A 19,166-nucleotide genomic window follows, 5' to 3' on the forward strand; every position below is an offset into this window, starting at 1 on the left:
TGTGTGTGTGTGTGTGTGTGTGTGGGGGCCCGCGCGTGTGTGCTTGTCCGTGCAGGATGGTGGTTTGTGAGTTCGGATGACGCCCAGGGCTGGGTTCCCGCCACCTGCCTGGAGGCCCAGGATGACCCTGACGACTTCTCCTACCCGGGAGAGGAAGGTAACCCCTGCCTCATCTGTCGCTCCCTGCCCGGCCCAGCTCCGAGCCCTGCCCCGGGTTTAGCACTCAGAGGCCAGGCACTGTGGAGCTCCACAGTCCAGCTGAGCCCTTAAGATAGGTTACTGTGTGTCCTGTGTATATCATCTGGGGTGTATTTGCTTCATACGACGTCCTATGCCATGGATCTGATTGGAGCATATGCCCCTCTATTCAGAGGCGAAAGAGCCCGTGACTGACTATGACTTCATACTGACCTGTTCTCGACCAGTCAGCGCTGACAGGTCACTGATAACAAAAAAAAACATATATAGCTGGAGAGTTAATTTCCTGTTTGCTCACTTCCTGCCCCCGCCCACCGTGCTCCGCTGACAGTGTCGAGGAGATACTGGTCACTGCCCATGCACATGGGGAGACGGAGAACATTAGGAGATCTGTTCAGCACAGGCCTTGGGCAAGGTGGAGCGCACGACTCTTTTTCTCCCCTCTACTCTGTGTGTGTGTGTGTGTGTGGGGGGGGGGGGGGGTGTGTGTGTGGGGGGGGTGTGTGTGTGTGTGTGTGTGTGTGGGGGTGTGTGTGTGTGCATGTTGGGTGAGTTTCGTGGGAGTGGGCATGTTTGTGTTTGTGCACCTGTGTGTGGATGTGTGTGTGTGTGTGTGTGTGTGTGTGTATGCATGCATACTCAAGCATGGTGACCAGACCCTCAGCATGGAGCGTGATGCATGCTGTGGACATGTGCGTCAGATCAACCTTACATTCGGCCCTCTCTGTATTGCACGTAGTCAGAGAAGTTGACCTCATTTCCACATCAGGCTATTCCGAATCAGATTCGTCACGTAAAAACCCACCGGTGTGACTATAACTGACCAAACTCCACTCAACCTAACAGCTTTGGAGAAGTTCATCCTATTAAGTAGTTACTCGCCGTAGAAATGTTAGCCCTGCACTAGCATAGTCTAATATTCTCCTCGTTTCCAGTGAATGTCTTACAGGGGATTTTGCTGTGTGGTGTGCGGTGCATGAACGTTTTTCCATCTTCTCACTCCGCAAGGTCAACCCTGTCCTGACCTCGCTGATAGAACACGGGGGGGGGGGGGGGGGTGGCTAATCCCGTTTTAGAATAGAGTAGACCAGAGCACTCAGACAGCCGTAGTCTACCAGAAAATGTCACCAGTGGACTCCAACCGCGTCGCCATTAATCATCGCCCAATCATGCGCAGCGGTTGCCCCCATCGGCACGTGATCGTCGCTTCCATTGGCTTAGTCCGGCCCTGTTCAGTTCACCTCCCGGGCGTATCATATTCCCCTTCCTCCCTCTTCCCCCCTCCACCCCCCTCATTCCTCCCTCACCCCCCCATGCCATTATCTCCTCTGAATGAAGTTGTGATGTGTGTGTGTCCGTCCCCCCCCCCCCCCCGGTCGCTGCAGAGGAGAAGTACACGGTGGTGTATCCGTACGCGGCCAGGGACCAGGACGAGATCGACCTGGAGAGGGGCATGACCGTGGAGGTCATCCAGAAGAACCTGGAGGGTTGGTGGAAGATCAGGTCAGAGGTCGCGAGCCACCGGCTCCACGCGTCGGTCGCTTGGGTCGTCGGCTTTTCGCGAATCGTGTGTTTACTCTCTTCCCCGGGCGCCGCAGGTACCAGGGGCGCGAGGGCTGGGCCCCCGCCTCCTATTTGAAGAAGGCGGACATCTTGACCCAGAAGCTGGCGTCGGGCGCGGCGGGGCATGGCAGCACCAACGACCTGGACGCGTTCTCCAAGCAGAACGCGGTCCAGCCCAACAACGCCGCCGTCAAGGACAGCAGCCAGAAGGAGCCGCGCTTCTCGCCGTTCTCCGACGGCAAACGCAGTGAGGGTCGAGCGGGGCGGGCGACGCACCGGTCCTTCTCCCTCTCTCTTCTGTGTCTCTCTCGCGCCCGCGCCTTCTCTATTGCTCCTTCTTTCTTATTTATCTCCTCATTTCTGTCTCTCTCTCTCTCTGTTTGCTTTCTCTATCACACACATTTTACCTTGTGGTTGGAATTCCATCACACCCCTATTTCCTTTCTCTCTCATTTATCTCTCTCTCTCCCCCCCCTCTCTCTCTCTCTTACTCTCTTTGCTGTCTTTATCTCTCTGTTCCTTTTTCTCGGATAGAGCATGGGAAAGCTGAGCACCATCTGTCTGTTTTGTTTCCCCCCCCCCAGAAGGTGGAGCAAGGCAGAGGCCCCCCCCACGCAGGGACCTGACCATCGTAAGTGCGCCAGTTCAGCCAACACTTTCAAAGACTTTGCATCCAGCTTCCAGAATAGCTGTGGTATTGATCTGACATTCAGTATTTATCTTCCACAGGTCAATACTGACTGAGACTATTTTTCTTCTCCCCCCCTTGGTACTCTTTCCTCTTTTCCTTCTCTTTCCTTCCCCTCTCTCTCTCTCTCTCTCTCTCTCTCGCTCTATTTTTCTCTCTCTGCCTCTTGCAGCCGAGGGGGTCAAACTTACCGAAGCCCCCCACCCCCCCTCAAGTAGAGGAGGAGTTCTACACCATAGCGGACTTCCAGACCACCATCCCCGATGGCATCAGCTTCCAGGCAGGGATCAAAGTGGAGGTGAGGCCCCTCTGGACCGGGTCCCTACTCATTTGAGCTTGTGGCACAGTGTGTATTTCGAATGTGGCCGTTGGATGTTTTACTGACTGGTTCCTGCTTGTGCGTGCCTTCTCAGGTGATAGAGAAGAACTCCAGCGGCTGGTGGTACATCCAGATCGAGGACAAGGAGGGCTGGGCCCCCATCACCTTCATTGATAAATACAAGAAGACCAGCACGGCCCTGCGCCCCGGCTTCCTGGCTCCTTTACCCAATGAGATGGAGAAGCTCAGGCAGGAGGAGGGCCCAGCCAGCGGGGCGGGGCCCGAGGACAGCTGGTCCAAGCCCCTCCCGGACGAGCCGCCCTCGACCTCCGAGTCGGCAGCCCGGCCCAAGCTGAGGGACTGGAAAGCCAGCGCCAGCAAGGGGGCCGCGGCCTTCTCCGGGCCCCTGCCCCCGGCCCCGTCGGCCCCGCCGGCCGAGGAGAAGCCGGCCCTGCCCCCCCGCAGGGAGTCCATCAACAAGAGCCTGGAGGTGGAGGTGCTGGAGAAACCCCGGCCGGACCTCTCCAAGCCCCTGCCTCCCAAACCCCCGGCCCCCGGGGTCATCCTGCCTCTGGTCAGCCCCAAGGCCCCCCCCTTCAAGCCGGACAAACCCCCCGAGCCCAGGAAAGAGGACAAGAACAAGGCTTTGCACCTCCGTAACGAGATGGGCCTGGAGTGTGGCCACAAGGTCTCGGCCAAGGAGGTGAAGAAGTTCAACCTGAAGCCCGTGGCCAAGCAGCCGCCCAAGCCCAAGCCAGACCCCCCGGAGGAGAAGCCAGAGGCAGCCGGCCCGCCTCTCTTCGTCAAGCCCAAACCCATGATTCGACCCAAACCCGTCCCCGCAGCCAAACCGGAGCCTCCGGCTGAGAAGCAGTTGGACATCACCAACCTGAGGAGCAAACTGAGGCCTCCCAAACCGGCAGAACCAGGCTCCGGATCGGCCGAGTCAAGCCAGCAGAATGGCACCTCACCCCCGGCCGGCGCCCCTAACAATGGTCCTCCTCACCCCCCTCCCCCTCACTCCCCCCTCGGCCACAGCGCTCTCAACAACGGCAGGGCGAGCGAGGAGCCTCGCTTCCTCCCTAAGCAGCTGAACGGCCACAGGCCTGAAAGCCCCGATCCCCCCAAGCCTGCCATGCCCCCGCACAAAGACCCCCCCCAGAGACCCCCCTCGGGCCCCCGGAGACCCCCTCCGCCGAAAAAGACCCCGGACCCCTCCAGCCCCACCGAACCCAAACTCCCTCCGCCCCAGAAAGACACCCCGGACCCCCCCAAGCCTGCGCCCCCCCAGCTGAGCAGACCGCCACCCCCGAAGCCCAAGGCCTTTGTGCTGCCGCCCAAAGACAGGGAGGAGGCTCCCAAGCCCAGGGTGCCCGTGGCCCCCAAGCCCCAGCTGAAGGGTGACAAGCCGGGGCCCCCGCGGGACAAGTTGCCCCCCCTGCTCAAGGAGGCCAGCAAGGAGGAGCTGTACCTGGCCGTGGCGGACTTTGAGGGCGACGACCAGACGGCGGGCTTCAAAGAGGGCACGGTGTTCGAGGTGATGGAGAGGAACAGCAGCGGATGGTGGTTCTGTAAGAACACGGGAGAGGGCCCACTGACGGAGAGCTGGATTCCATCCAATTACCTGAGCAAGAAACCCTAGCCTCCCAGGTTCTATGGCACCCACTCTTGTTTTGGGTTTTTAAGAACACAAACAGTCCCTATTTGTATTTAATTAGTCATTATTTTATTTATAGGTACCTTTTTTTATTGGTTTGTCACATTCCATTTGAGTTTTTATATTTTAAGTGAGAATGAGCCAGCAAATTCATACGTGTTAGACATTTTGTTGGATTTCGTTTTGTTTACTTTTGGTTTTGTCTCCAGCTCTTAAAAAACCCCAACAACAAATCAGAGACAAAACCCATTTAGACTGTTGTTCACCTTTAGTGCCACATGTTACTCCCAGCCTATAGTGTACTTTTTTAATGTATCCCAAGCTGTATTAGAACAACAGTATTTATGTATCTCCATGCCTTCTATGATATCGTGCCTCGGCATATTTTCATATGCAAAGTGCTTCCAGCTTCAAGTATATGCAGTTTAGCAGGATAGTGTCTCTTTTAGGATATTAAACATGCCTGATACTAATTTGTAGAGTTGATAATGCAGATGGTAAAAAAAAAAAGGCCATTCTTTGGGAATGAGGCAAACGCTCAAATCCAGCCAAAGTTAAATCAAGAGTGCTCAAAGAACATTTCATTGAGGTTAAAACAGAGGTTGCAGAGGGAGTTCATGAGGACATTTGCCATTTTCGAATGCTAACACATAACCCTCTCAGTAGAAGTTCTTGCCAAGTAAATGTAACGTTATTCACAGTTAAGTGTTCCATGCTTTTGTAAAAAAAAAAAAAAAAAAGATCTTTCATCTTCTGTTCTGCATTATGATGTTGCAGTGATCTGGAACAGGTCCCTTGTCATATTGCAGTCCAGGTTTGCACACTGTGTCTTGTATAGAAGGGAGAGAGGAGAAATATGCCATAATGGAACCACAGTCAAGTTAGACACATTGACCTGGAGGTTTCTGGAAACCTGCCTACAGAGACACCTGAAATGGGACCGGCTTGTTGTTTAGTGTTTATCTGAGACAGCAACCATTCACCGGCCCCAAAGCGAATCAGGAAGTCTTCACTGATTTGTGCAACGATACTCACAACATTTAGATGGTGCTCGTTATTTTCAGCAGAATCATAGAGAAATGTTTTACATGAGTGCTTGACTGGTTTCAAGCACGGACGATGTAGCAAAGTAGTTTTTATTGGGCTTCCAGAATGAAGTCGTATGTATCCGCTGTTGTCACTTTTCTGTCAACTTTAATCTCTTATTACTATGGAGGTGTGTAGGGAAGGAGTGCTGTCGAGGAGGGGAACAGGGTGGTTTTTGGTCATACTGGATCGAAATTGATTGACGGAAACAAGGAGAGGCCTCCGTTTCCTAGGAGACCTACGGATCCTCTCCAGATTTGTAAAAAAAACCTTTTTGCCAGCTCTGTCGATCTGGAGAGACGAGGAACGTACAAGTCCTTCGGTGAAAGCCAAACCTGAGCTCCGGGTTGGTTGGTCGGAAGTGCGGCCATCTTGCTTATCCCTTTCAGATGCGGTGTCTGGGCAGGCTAGGGTGCTGGTGGATATGGGTTCTTGAAGGGTCGTTGACAAGGCTGGGAGTGCCTGGAGAAGCTCGTAAAATGGTCTATCTACTCCTAGTTGCTATGAAACGTTTACTCTCACACGGAATGACCTTATAATACGGATGTGGTCGCAAACCGAGACATTTAGAACCGTTGGCCCAGGTCGTGGGCTCAGACAGGCAGATAGGAATCGGTCATTAATTCCATTTCTAACTACCCAAACACAGCTTCCAAGGAACTATCCAGCCTTTGACAGACATGTTTGAAATGGCTATTATTAGTGTGTTTGTCCTGGCCCAAATACTGAATGGGGAAGAGATAACACGAGGCCAACTGTTACGTCTGGAAACATATGCTGTGTGATGTTATGGAATATGTCTAGACGTAATTGGAATGTGAGAGTACAGCAGGTACTGGGGGGCTTCTGGTGGTTTCTACAGAAATGTTTACTGAGGGATTGTGGGTGAGGTTACAGGTATGCGAATGCTTCGTTGCAAGAGAACAGCTGTGTTTGAGAGTATGTATGTTAAGTGTTTTGTTAATAATCCTCCCCCACATCTCAATACTGAAACTTTGATTAGCTTTTTCTTGTGTTCTTTCCCTTCATGGACTATTTTGCTTCATATAAAAATTAATAAACGTTTCTCATTTTTCGAGGGTTTTTCATTTGTCCCGTCATTATAACTAGGTAGGCTGATGCAAGCAATATGAAGAAACACAAAACAAGGGCATTTATAGATACTAGAAAATCTGCATTTATTAGACTTTTATATACACGACAGTGGCTCCATCTTCTGGACAGTCACATTCACTGCATCCCTCGTTCAAATAAAGAGTTAAGAATTGAAAGAAGAACATGACCAGAATCAGTCATAGCATATGACCACAAACAAAGGAGGAAATGTTAAAATACAAACGAAAGACATCTGAGTGAGGAAGAGGATGTGAGAGAGGCAGGCAGGACATGCAGTTGTGCCTGGTGACATGGCGACAATCCAAAACTGGTTGAGAAATCAGCTCAATTTTCTTTTTTTTCCAAAGCAGCCGAAAATAGTTCCACTGCATGAAGTTTCAGTTCAAAGTATGGACACGATGCTACCCTCCCTAAAATAATGTCAGATCGCCTTCTCCGTGCAAGGAAAACGACAAACATCTTAAAGCCAAAAGGTATTGCACTTTGGTTAGCTGACAGTGCATTGAAAATGAACATAACAAATAAAGATCAACTTTAAGTCATATTTTAAACTAAATGTTTTAAGATCCTTCAAAGAAGACGACAGTATTCTGCTTTGGCTTGGTCAGTTGTCATCCAGTGTGCTATATTGAACAGTTACAGTAAAAACGCAGCAAGGAAACAAGACAACATTTCAAATATACCTCTTATGCAAGTCCAACAAAAAGTAAATCATTAAAAACATAATTCCACTCGAAAAGGTTTCATAATGGAGACGTGACTTCATTTCCTATGTCGGAAATAAAAAATGTAAAAGGGGACGAACGAGCGATGATTCCTCCCTTTTCCCCATCCTCGAGCACTCCTTCAAACTTAAGATCAAATTAACCAGCTCAGCAGAAGCTTTCGTCCACCATGTTCTGAGGGTGTCAACATGCTGTGTTCAGCATTTCAAGTTCATATTTACAGTGCTGAATGTGACACTCGCTGAAAGTAAAAGTTAAACTCAAGCTCTCATCACCTTTCTGCCTAAACATTGACACTAAAAAAAGAGATTAACTAGGACTTGGCAACGATCTCCACCTCTTATCGGCATGACAACATGCACTCTCAACAAAACAGGCAATTGAGCCAAGGCACATTCAGTTGAAAAAGGTTTGTTTGGAAGTCAAAGAATCTTTGGAAGGGACACTGTAAGAAAAGTGCTTATCTGTTGGCTCCCGCGACGCTGTAATTCTATAGAGGCATCTTAATGATTGTTGCACCAACACTATTCGTACGTTATATTTCGACGAAGAACTCGTCTCATCTTCCTCACAAAACTCAACAGTTCTTCAGTAAAAGCAAACTTGGAGAGAACGGATAAATGAGATGGAAAACAGCAGGAAGAAACCTAATAGCTATAAGGCAGGTTTGTCTAATCCTCTTTTCATGACATAAAATCTTTAAAACATAAATATTCCAAAAAACAAACAAAAAAAAAGTATCGCCGGAGGACTTATCGGACATTTCTGTTCAGACTAAGACTGAGGCTGCTGGCAGTAGTGGTGCTTGCGGCCTAGGAGGTGTTGTGTGTGTGTGTGTGTATGTGTGTGTGTGTTTGCATAAGACTATTTTATGTGGTGGATGATTCAGAGTAAGGCAGGAACTTGGTGAGCTTGTTGGGCGAACTGGGGCTCAGGCATTCCGAGTCCTCACTAATCTTGAAGAAGATCTCCTGTTCCTTCTTCTTCTGGTTCAACTCCTCCTCCAGAGCCTGGAGGACAAGGGAGAAAGGGAGGGGGAGAGGGGGCGAGGGGGAGAGGGGGAGAGAGAACCAAAAAGAGAGGAAGACGGAGAGAAAGAGAGGGGAGAAAGAGAAGGGGGAAAGAAACCAAGAGAGAGTGAGACCAAACGAGTGTCAAACCGGAATGGAACGAGCTCTTCGAAAAACACGGACCGACACGGCAGTAAACAAAATGACGGGTAACAAATCCCGAGTCAGGCGCGGATCGCAGGTGGCTGTAGAGCCGAGAGGTCTCCGGACGTCTCCAGCAGAGTGCTGTACCTTCTTCCTGGGCTTCAGGTGCTCCTTCCAGTCCCTCAGCAGGTGGTTGTGCTGCTCGTCAAGAGATTTGAGGCGCTGGGTCTCGTTCTCAATCAGAAGGTGACATTTCTCATTCTATAACACACACACACACACACACACACACAAACAGTCAGAGGTCACATAAATGCAACAGAGCTTCCTGGTTACAGGAGGTATCGTTTGTGGCAGAGTATGTTACAAATCATACACGTTCGTTAACCAGTTCCCTTGTGAGGTCAGATAAGCACAATCAACAACACTATCACTCACAGACAGACAGACAGAGATAGACCGACAGATAGACAGACAGAGATAGACAGACAGAGACAGGCAGACAGGCAGAGAAAGAAAGAAAAACCGACAAGAGAGACAGAGAAGGGAGACAGACAGACAGACAGACAGACAGAGAGAGAGAGACCCTGACCTGCAGCTGCTGCAGCTCTCTGACGTTGCCCTCACACTGGCCCGTCATCTCCCTCATCTGGTTCTCATGTTTCTGCTGCTGGTGGTGCCTCTCAGCCTTCTGACGCTTCTCCTCCTGCTGGGAGAACTGGGGGGGGGCAGGGGGTGCAGCCCCATGGAGGGAGACGGGGAGGAGGGGCGGAGAGAGGAGGGGGGAGACAGAGGGGAGGGGGAAAACAAATCTAGTGGCGGTGCAAAATAGAAGTTTTCAGCTTTTTTTTAAACTCGTCTTTTTTCTCCCCACGGTCCTCCCACACACACACGGTACCTGTTTGATCTTCTCGCGGTCCTCCGCAGCACTGCCCGTGGAGTTGATGCGGAGGCTCTTCTTGAACATGACCATGCGCGTCTTGCCCTCGCTGCGCTGGATCTTGGGCATACGGCCCTTCTCCTGCTGCTGCCGGGCCTTCAGGATCTCCACCATCCTCTGGTTGTAGCACTGCATCTGTTCCTGCTCCTGTAAAAACACACACACACACACACACTGTGTTCACTTCAAGAGCCCAGCCCCAACGGCCTCGTGTAACCTAGACTGAGGATATTTCCTTCGACCTCTTTCTGTCTTTTCTCCTTCACTCTCTCCTTCACTCTCTCCTTCACTCTCTCCTTCACTCTCTCCTTCACTCTCTCCTTCACTCTCTCCTTCACTCTCTCCTTCACTCTCTCCTTCACTCTCTCTCTCCCTCTCTCTGTCTTTCTCCTTCACTCTCTCCTTCACTCTCTCCTTCACTCTCTCCTTCACTCTCTCCTTCACTCTCTCCTTCACTCTCTCCTTCACTCTCTCCTTCACTCTCTCCTTCACTCTCTGTCTCCCTCTCCAACCCTACTCTCTCTTTCTCCCTCTTTATCTGCCTCCGTTTCTGCCTCTCTCTTTCCCCACTGTCCTACGGCGTGTGTGTGGTAGTATGGGTTGAAAAAGGCACCTTCTCGTGCTTCTTGAGGAGCTGGTGGCGCTGCAGGAAGTACTTGTCCTTGAGCTGCTGCTTCAGAAGCTGGTGTTTCTCATGGAGGTTGCTCTCCTCCATGTCCCAGATATTGGCTTCCCTCTCTGAGAGGGGGGGAGAGAGGGGGGGGAGAGAGAGAGAGAGAGACACACAGAAAGGGATCATCTTTTTTACCGGCTTGTCCTTAAATAACACCGAGACCAGTGGATATACCGAAACTCGCTCAGATTCTTAAAGCACATCATATTCCTACAACGCAAAAAAAAACGTTTTCAGGCCGATCTTTCATGCTATGGTGGTGCGCCCTGACGGAGTAGTGGGGGTGAAGGGGCCCCGGCCCGGCCGTGCCGTGCTGCGGTACCTCTGATCAGGTGCTGCTTCTTCAGGAGACACTGCCTCTCCGTGTCCGAGATCTCCCTCTTGTTCTCTGCGATGATCCTCTTCAGGGTGGCGTCCAGGTGGGTCTTCTGCGCCGCCAGGAACTTCTGCTCCTGTGAGGGGGGGGGGGGGGAGCAGGGGGAGGAGGGAGGGGATGACAGTAAAAGGCTGGATCAGTAATCACATGGAGAACAGCGGAAGAGTACAATGATATATAGAGATAGAGATATATAGATACATATACGTATATATGAAAAAAAGAAGGAAGAGTTGAAGGGATGGTTGGCCCAGTGAGTCGAGTGGGTTCGGCTACCTCGGTTTGCTTCATATGCTGAAAGGTGTTCATCTTCTGCTTCAGGGAGTCCTTCCTCTGGCTCCTGGGGAGCTTCTCAACCTCGTGTTTCACCTGGAAACAGCATCGTCGTCGTGAACATGACGTCACAAAGTGTGAACGCACGATGGACGTACACGCACGCGCGCGCGCGCACACACACACAGAACCCTCACCTCCTTCTTCTTCTGCTTCATCTGCTCCAGGAACCGGGCGAGGTCTCGCTCCTGCTCGGCGCGGACGCGCTTGGTCTCGTCGCGGAGGCGCACGCTGTGGTCCTGCTCCATCTTCTCGATGGTCTGCTTCTGCTGCTTCTCCAGGTTCTCCAGCTCCGTGTCGTAGAACTTCTTCTTGCTCTGGGGGGGGGGGGGGGGAGGAAGAGGAATCTTACGATCTTCACGTGGTACATCCGTGTTTTGGAATCGACCAATGACATGCTGGTGCTCGTGGTTCAATCCTTTTCCCCCTAAGCGTGAGTGTATGTCTGTCCGGGCACATTTTCGGACAATTGTGGTCAAATACACCTGACAGACTGGTGGTCACGACCTGGGAGGGGTGTGGAGGTCTCATTTGTAGGTTTGGTATTGTCTGTGGACTGCAGAACGGCTCTGTGTGACCTGGGCCAACGGTTCTACTGCATCAGTGTGTGTGTGTGTGTGTATGTGTCTACTGTATCTGTGTGTGTGTCTACTGTATCTGTGTGTGTGTGTCTACTGTATCTGTGTGTGTGTGTGTGTGTGTCTACTATATCTGTGTGTGTGTGTGTGTCTACTATATCTGTGTGTGTGTCTACGGTATCCGTGTGCGTGTCTCACATTCATCTCCTGGTCGAAGCGGCGCTGCATGTGGTCCTTCTGGGCGTCCAGCTTGGTGTTGAGCAGGGCCAGCGCTCGGTGCTCCTCCTTCTGCAGCAGACGGAGCTCCCGCAGCTCCTGACGCCTGCGCACACCCACACCGTTATGTTGGCTGAGAAGATGTAGTGTCCCGCTCTTACCACTAGATGGCGGTGCGTACGGGCCTATGAGATGTTTCCGCTTTGGTCTGATCATGCCCAACTCGATTTACCTCAGAATTCATACTTCCTCTGTGAGTCAGTGAGTGTATAGCTTCTTAACAGAGGGACTGACTTCGACAGATACTCCCATTTTCTCGCTGGTCTTAATGTACCCCTGCCCTAAGGCATTCGTTCCTGTTTCACATCAGATTCTTTGGTCTGGCTGCTCCCCCATCTCTCGTCCCTCCCCACAACAAGTCACTTTGTGTACTATTGTACTTGTGTACTAATGTGCTTGTGTACGAGTCTCAAAGGGCACGGGAGAAGTCAAAGAGGCCAAAAATAGCCTGTCTGCTTTCGGGACATCCCCAATATGGCCTGGTCTCTGAAGCCATCACAGAATGGCTTGACCCTCCTCATCCAGACCCCCCCTCCCTCCCCTCACCCCCCCCTCTCCCTACACAGAGAGGCAGAGAGAGAGAAGGACGGGGGGGAAAAAACCTGGATTTCCAGGAGAAGGAGGGCGGGACCTTGCCTGAGAAAGCGCATCTCCTCGTCCTTCTTCTCGTCGTCGCTGATGATCTTGGAGGTGGTCACGCTGACCTCCACGCCGTCGATGACAAACTTCCTGGTGCGCTTCAGGGTCTTGCTGGAGAAGCGAGAGTCCTGTGACATCAGAATGGGAGGGGGAGAGAGAGAGGGGGGGGGGGGAGATGAGGAAGGTAAAGAAGAGGCGAGAGATTAGGGTGAATCACACAGGGGAAATGTGTCTGCGTTGTGCTAGCTGAAGTTCCAGGCACAGCCTCCCAGACAGAGCCACTTCCTTTGTCTACTTTTGAGTCAGACTGTCCACAGGAAGTGAGAAACTGTCCTACCATAACCCTTGTCCACAGTCATGTCTGTCGGTCAGAGGCCTTTTACTTTGACTTCAATCCCACAGTCCCTCCAGCTGGGCTCCTATATGAGAACAGTGTCGCTACACTGTAGCTCCAAGAAAACAACAGAGGGCCTGGCCTGACTAGCACAGGAATCTCCACAAAGAATTCATTTTGGGTCTCCTGGAATGCACCAGGTGCGTTGATTAATAGAGGGCCTTGTCAAAGCAGGTTGTCACCGTCACGGCGTGTGCGTGCGTGTGTCCCAGCACAGCCACCATACAGGTAAGAGCAGAAGAGTTAGCTGGGATCCTGCTAGGCCAGTTCTTCTCCAGCTCAACGAGGAGGGGGAACTGACAACAACAAACACACCCGTATGGACCCGCGCGCGCGCGTGTGTGTTTTCCAGGCTCCAGGCTTCTCTCGAGGTTTCCGGGCTAGACCAACCATGGGGCAGGCTTGGACCAGGCCTTAGGTCTTTCTTCTCTCCCTTGACTGGGTCAAATCACCCGTCTTTTAATCACAAATGATTGGCTTCATCGTTAGTGCCAGCAATCCTGTGGTGTCAGAGCAGGAAGTAAGGGTGTCGAGCCCAAACGGACACTGGTTGACACGAGGCTGGGTTCAGAGAGCGGTGCACAGGAGCCTCCTCCACATGGTGACACAGTTGGTAAGGTCGGATGGTTAGACCAGCTGAGCAAACAGACTTCTGTCATGACTATATCTCTCTCTCCCCTCCCTCTCCCTTTTTCTCTCTCACTCTTTCTCTCTCTCTCTCTAGGAAGGGAAGCCAGGGGAGGTAAATGTGCAGCTCTTCCTGGTTGGCACAGTGCATTCACTTTGTGTGTGTGTGTGCGCGTGTGCTAAAAGTGACACATCAGATTAAGGATGTGTTTGGGAGAAAAGTGACACTTCAGTTTAGGTGTGTATGTGTGTGTACGTATGTGTGTTATGTGTAAACAGTCCACACTGACAGTGTGCTCAGAGGGCCCAGGGGGTCTAAGAGCATGTTGAGTGTTTGGCTTGAGCCTCTGTGTGATCCAGCTGTGTTCCCGTAAATTCCCATTCATAAATCACACACAGTCATGACCGTCTCTACACCCACACACACACACACATCACATTCCTACCAGGCGTGTGTGCTCACACACACTCACTCACTCTCATTTAGAACAGTTCTTCCCTGTTCCGGCCCAACACACAGATGAACTGCTGAATAATCTGTTCTGGAAAAAAGATATCTTGAACAGACACTGGTCCACCATTCAGCAGGAGTCCAGTGATAGCAGCCCATAAACGACCAGAAGCACCCTGGCAACAATGGCTGCATAGAAACAAGAGTTCACAATACTGAATAGAGCCCGAGACAAAGAACCATTGGTCATCATGCACGGAAAATGTTGCACTACTTGTTCAAAAAGACTTGAAACGACATATATTGTCCCTCTCCTGCTCTCTCCCCCTCTCACCCTCCCTCTACTTTCTTTTCATTCTCCCTCCCGCTCTTTCTCCCCCCCCCCTTTCTTCCGCCCTCCATGGGACCTTGGGCCTATCTTTGAGGGCCTCCAGCCATGACAACATCAGCCAGTTTGACTGCAGTCTCTGCCCCGTCCTTGTGAGTAGTGGATGAATGCAGGATTTAAAAGGGCAGCGAGGATAGCTGAAGACAGGCAAGCCTCTGTCTGAGAGCACACACCCGCAAACACACACACACACACACACAAACGCAAACACACACACAGGCACAAGCTTAAGCCACAGCCCAGAACTCCAAATCACACACACATAGCTCCGGTACCACCCCATCCTGAACGGGGGCATTTTTCCAAAGACGACTTCATCTAGAACGTTCCGCGAACCAAAGGTAAGACACAGGGCTCTGTCATAATGTGCTCCCGCGCTGACTACCTCAAGTCACAAACAGGCCTGGCGATTGACAGCGGTGGAATTCAAAGGTAAACTGTCAACGGGAAAGATGAAGAATCTACGGAGGAAAGGAAACTGCAGGACTTGCAGGACTCGTGTGAAACAAACTAGGAATGACAAACACTGTATATGAGGCCTATCCTATCAACTCCCACCTCCCCCCCCCCCAAAAAGCTGCAAAAGATCCGAAAGAACATGCCGACTCACCCTGACAGACATGGAGCCGTTGTCCTTGCTGTCTCCAGACAGGTTCAGGCTGATGTCCATGCTCTCGGACGCCAAGCTGCCCGCGTCCGAGCACCTCTTGTTCCTGCCGTGCGCGAGGGGCATCAGGCTGTCCGTGTGGCTGCCGATGGACGAGCGATGGGAGGGCCCCCTCCGGAGGTTACCGTTCAGCCCGATGAGGGGTGTGGGGTCTGGGGTGGGCTCTGGCGTGGGGCTGGGCGGGGCGATGGGATCTGTACCGGCCGTTGGAAGCTCCCCACTGCCTATGCTGCTGCTCTCCTCCTCCGCCATCTTGCTCTGGGCGACCTCGGCGACTTCGGCGACCTTGGCGACCGCGGCGACGTCGACCCTCTCCGGCTGCGCCAGCAGGGGCGGTTGCTCCGAGTCGGGGGTGTCCGGGGCCTTGCCCTCCTCCTCCGAGGTGGGGGTGCTCTTGCCGTCCTCCATGCCCGAGTCGGAGCTGGAGGTCTTGGTGGAGGCCTCGCGCTCGGGCTTGTCCGCGTCCGGGACGATGCCCTCGTCGGGCAGCCTGCCGTCGCCCGGCCTGCCCTCCAGCTCCTCCTGGAGCTTCTGGGGGAGGAGGGCCAAGGCCGGCTCCGGCTCTTCCTGCCGGGGAGGCCCGGCCTCGTCCATGGGGGTGGGGGTCAGGGTGGGTGTGGGGGTACCGGCAGGCTGGTCCCCCTCCATACTAGTCCGACAAGGATCGGTACCTGCAGGCTGGGGAGAGGAGAGCGGAAGGGGGGGTTACGTAATGCATAGGTGTGTCAAAACACTTTCCATAGCGGCGGGGTGACAATGATGTCGTCTCCACGCAAGCAAATAAAGGCGATTCCATGCCCAATGCCAACGTGTCTAGCCCTGGTGCGAGCTGTCTGCGACATGGTTGTCGTTTCAGCCCCGACCTTGGGTCAGGATTGCGTCCTTCCTGTTTAAAGTGTAAACATCTTCTTTCACCCTCTGAGCACCTGGGCTGAGACTCTAATCAGCAGTAGTGCTGCACACACACACGCACACACCCACCCCCCTCACCCTCACGTACAGAGAGCTGTCTCAGACTATAGATAAACAAAGCCGTCAGCAGTCTTTACGGCCAGGCCAGGCCTTCCTAATAGTCTCTCCAAAAACATTTCAGCACAAAGTCGGAGGGATGATCTACAGCCGTAATAGCAGAGGCTGCCTGGCTGGCTGGCTGGCTGGCTGGCTGGTTGGCTGGCTGGCGTCCAAAGACCCGGAGAACTGTTTACAACCAGTACCAACAGTCATATCTCTGATGTGTGTGTGGTGTTTGTGTGTGTGTGTGTGTGTGTGTGTAAACGACAGCTAAGCGTTCCCCAGCTGCCTTCATCTTCACCCTGACGATACAGTGGGGCTGTGATTGTGAAGACAAAGCAGTTGTGTGTGTCTGTGTCTGTGTGTGTGTGTGTGTGTGTCTGCGTGCTTGTAAGGGGATTGTGCTTGGGAGGTGAAAGCAGGTTGGGGCAGGGGGCTGGGGGGATTCTCTTGTCAGCAGAGAGCCGGAATTAAACCTGCTGATCTCGGGTCAGAGTCAGCAACAGACGACTGGCGAGGCGGGTGCCACACCCCTCACTACAGATGCTGGACCAGGGGGTGGGGAGGGACTCCCGAAACACAACAAACGGAAAGTTCCAGAAGCTTCCGAGGCAGTCACCTCAAACCAGTTCCTGTAGATCTAGAGCTCCGTCAATGGTAGGGGCCTGCTCTTACATACCAATCCCTAAACACACAGCCTTTGGCCTTTACCACACTGTGCCGGAGAGAGGGCCGGGACTGACCAGAAAGTAAACATGTTTACTTAAGGGTCAGTTGGAAACGGGTCATTGTCAAGCTTTGAATAATGAAACGGTCCCGAATTGTCAGGCAATATTTACGTACGCGCGTGTGTGTGTGTGTGTGTTTCAAGCCAAACACAGCAGACATCTATTTTTAGTTGAGGGTGTGTTCCAGTTTCTGTCTTTTGAGCCCTATGCAAAATCATGGGCATGGCATGAGAGAGGATACTTTCATATCTGCCATCAGGAATGGAACAAGGAAATAATCCTGATGTTGAACATCTTTACTTGACTGGGTGTGTGTTTGTGTGTGTGTGCGTGTGCGTGTGTGTTTGTATGTGCGTGAGAATGAGACTGACTATTAGAGTGCTTTGTGAGACTATCAGAGTGCTTTGTGTGCGCTCTATGAAGAGGTGGACTGAAAAACAGTGAAAGACTACAAGGCAGCCAAACCTCAGTGTGTGTGTGTGTGTTTGTGCCCCAGCAATACAGTTTGGTTGCATTATCAGAGAACCGTCATCCCCACCCACACACACCCTAGACCACACACGCTTGAACAGGAAGCTCTCTGGTTCTGGCCTATAGGGCTAAGCAACAGAACGTACCGGAGACTGAAACTGCCTACAGATGCACAGTAAAAAATTAAAAATAAAAAAAACTTTCTCCAATGGTGGAAACTTTGACTTGTAAGTAAGTAAGACTTGTGTGACAGAAACCTTTAACCAATTAGTTTCAACCTGTAAACTTCACTAGAAAAAAAAAATGTGGTTGGAAGTTAATGTGAATGAGAGAGACACAGACACAGAGAGAGAGAGAGAGACACAGACACACAGAGAGAGAGAGAGAGAGAGAGAGAGAGAGAGACAGACACAGACACAGAGAGAGAGAGAGAGAGAGAGAGAGAGAGAGAGAGAGAGAGAGAGAGAGAGAGAGACACAGAGAGAGAGAGAGAGAGAGAGACACAGAGAGAGAGAGAGAGAGAGAGAGAGAGACACAGAGAGAGAGAGAGAGAGAGAGAGACACAGAGAGAGAGAGAGAGAGAGAGACACAGAGAGAGAGAGAGAGAGAGAGAGAAGAGAGAGACAGAGACAGAAAGAGAGAGACCCAGGCGTGTACACATGAGGTCCACCCAGTAGGTAGCCTGGTGGGGCAGCAGTGTTCCCTCACCACAGACAGCTCCGTCGGGTCGTCGTCCTCTCCTTCCTCTCTATTGTCCTCGATTTCCTCCATGACTTCAGCCTTCGCCTCGGCCACCAGTTCACGCAGGGGCCTGTTGGTCTTCACGGAGCTGATGAAAGGGTGCTGGGGACACAGAGGAGGGGGGGGGGGGGGGGTCAACTAAACCACACAGGAATAAAACAATCCATGGAAGGAGGGAGGGGAGAATGTCTATGGGTCGGGACCGAGACAGAAGGACGTCACAAGCACACGAGCCTGGAAGCCGTACGTCAGCCGCACCAAGGAAGGACAACAGGAGCGAGGAGGGGTAGGAGGGAGCGTTCACAAAAGGAGGGCTTTCCCCCCTCCCCCCTCCACCCGCCACCTGTCCGTCTCCCCTAGAACAGGGCGCGAGCTCGCGAACGCGCAAACCCACAACGAGGCCCGACGACGCCACCACGTCTTCACCCGATTTGTCGCTTCGCCCTGCCGTCAAACACCCAGCACGCTTCACTTACACCAGCCAGAATAGGCTAGGTCAACCAGCCCTCACCAGGCAGTCAACCAGCAAGTTCACAGAGAGAAAGGTGTGCCTGTGTGTGTGTGCGTTCGTGGGGCTTGGAGGGTGTATAAAGGAGCCTGTCATCCATTATTCAGCATTTCTGTTCACTGTGGGGTAATTTAATTGGTCCAGCTGGCAGAGCAGGGCCCAGAGAGATGGGCCGTTGCTTGAAGAGGCCCGCTGGGCCACGTCCACCAGGACGCCATTATGACATTAGCCCTTAGCTTTCAGCTTCTCCAATGACCAGCAGTCAGCAACGCAACAATGAGTCAGGCAAATGAGGAGAGCCAGCTATCACGCTGGGGGTAGGGACGGGGGTGTATGTAGGGTTGGGGACGGGGGGAAAAGAAAGAGAGAGAGAGAGCTAGAGAGAGAGAGACAGAGCTAGAGCGAGAGAGCGAGAGAGCGAGAGAGCGAGAGAGCGAGAGAGACAGAGCTAGAGAGAGAGAGAGAGCCAGAGCTAGAGCTAGAGAGTGAGGGTAGAAACAGTTTAACTCAACACGGCTGCGTCTGAACTCCTCTCAGCTCTGACAACCCCCAGACTCACTGGAGGCCGAGCAGGGGGATGAGTCGACGCACTACTTCCTGGGTCTACTTGAGCTGCTCTCACGGGCGACCCCACCCAGGCAGCCTGTCGACCCGGGCCGCAGGGGGTGGTGCAGGGGGCGGAGGCCGTGGCCGTGTGTTTATACATCTCCTGTGTTTCACACACATGGAACTCAGAGATGAGGCATGAGGAGAATCTGGGTTCTCTAACCAGCCTCTCTCCACACTCCTCCTCCCCCCTCCCCCCCCCCCTCAGGCGACTGCATGTTTACTGTCACAACTAGACCCAGATCATGGCTGC

The 19,166-nt window shown here is 52.4% G+C and overlaps 2 protein-coding genes across 7 annotated transcripts in view; one reads left to right on the top strand and one right to left on the bottom strand.

Annotated features, from left to right (window-relative positions):
- sh3pxd2b (SH3 and PX domains 2B) overlaps window positions 1-6,586 on the top strand; it is a 28,323-nt gene extending 21,737 nt beyond the window's left edge. For 2 of the 5 annotated variants that reach the window (XM_084697723.1, XM_084697724.1), the window contains 7 exons: window positions 56-157; window positions 530-613; window positions 1,584-1,701; window positions 1,797-2,008; window positions 2,346-2,392; window positions 2,622-2,747; window positions 2,863-6,586. In XM_084697723.1, the coding sequence (XP_084553849.1) occupies window positions 56-157; window positions 530-613; window positions 1,584-1,701; window positions 1,797-2,008; window positions 2,346-2,392; window positions 2,622-2,747; window positions 2,863-4,410 (2,237 nt within the window). In that variant the 3' untranslated portion in view covers window positions 4,411-6,586. The remainder of the gene's footprint in view (window positions 1-55; window positions 158-529; window positions 614-1,583; window positions 1,702-1,796; window positions 2,009-2,345; window positions 2,393-2,621; window positions 2,748-2,862) is intronic. The other 3 variants (XM_084697726.1, XM_084697727.1, XM_084697728.1) reach the window with 2 other exon arrangements.
- Window positions 6,587-6,664: 78 nt separating this feature from the next.
- The window catches only part of stk10 (serine/threonine kinase 10), a 31,474-nt gene continuing 18,972 nt past the window's right edge, over window positions 6,665-19,166 (bottom strand). For both annotated transcript variants that reach the window (XM_084697721.1, XM_084697722.1), the window contains exons 8-19: window positions 17,767-17,901; window positions 14,792-15,526; window positions 12,319-12,449; window positions 11,605-11,728; window positions 10,966-11,145; window positions 10,772-10,864; window positions 10,442-10,571; window positions 10,060-10,184; window positions 9,405-9,593; window positions 9,099-9,224; window positions 8,654-8,767; window positions 6,665-8,362 (exon numbers count right to left, since the gene is read on the bottom strand). In XM_084697721.1, the coding sequence (XP_084553847.1) occupies window positions 8,222-8,362; window positions 8,654-8,767; window positions 9,099-9,224; window positions 9,405-9,593; window positions 10,060-10,184; window positions 10,442-10,571; window positions 10,772-10,864; window positions 10,966-11,145; window positions 11,605-11,728; window positions 12,319-12,449; window positions 14,792-15,526; window positions 17,767-17,901 (2,223 nt within the window). In that variant the 3' untranslated portion in view covers window positions 6,665-8,221. The remainder of the gene's footprint in view (window positions 8,363-8,653; window positions 8,768-9,098; window positions 9,225-9,404; window positions 9,594-10,059; window positions 10,185-10,441; window positions 10,572-10,771; window positions 10,865-10,965; window positions 11,146-11,604; window positions 11,729-12,318; window positions 12,450-14,791; window positions 15,527-17,766; window positions 17,902-19,166) is intronic.

The sequence above is a fragment of the Hypomesus nipponensis genome, chromosome 5 (genome assembly GCF_054491055.1).
Source record: "Hypomesus nipponensis isolate SF chromosome 5, ASM5449105v1, whole genome shotgun sequence".
In the NCBI taxonomy this organism is placed as follows: Eukaryota; Metazoa; Chordata; class Actinopteri; order Osmeriformes; family Osmeridae; genus Hypomesus; species Hypomesus nipponensis.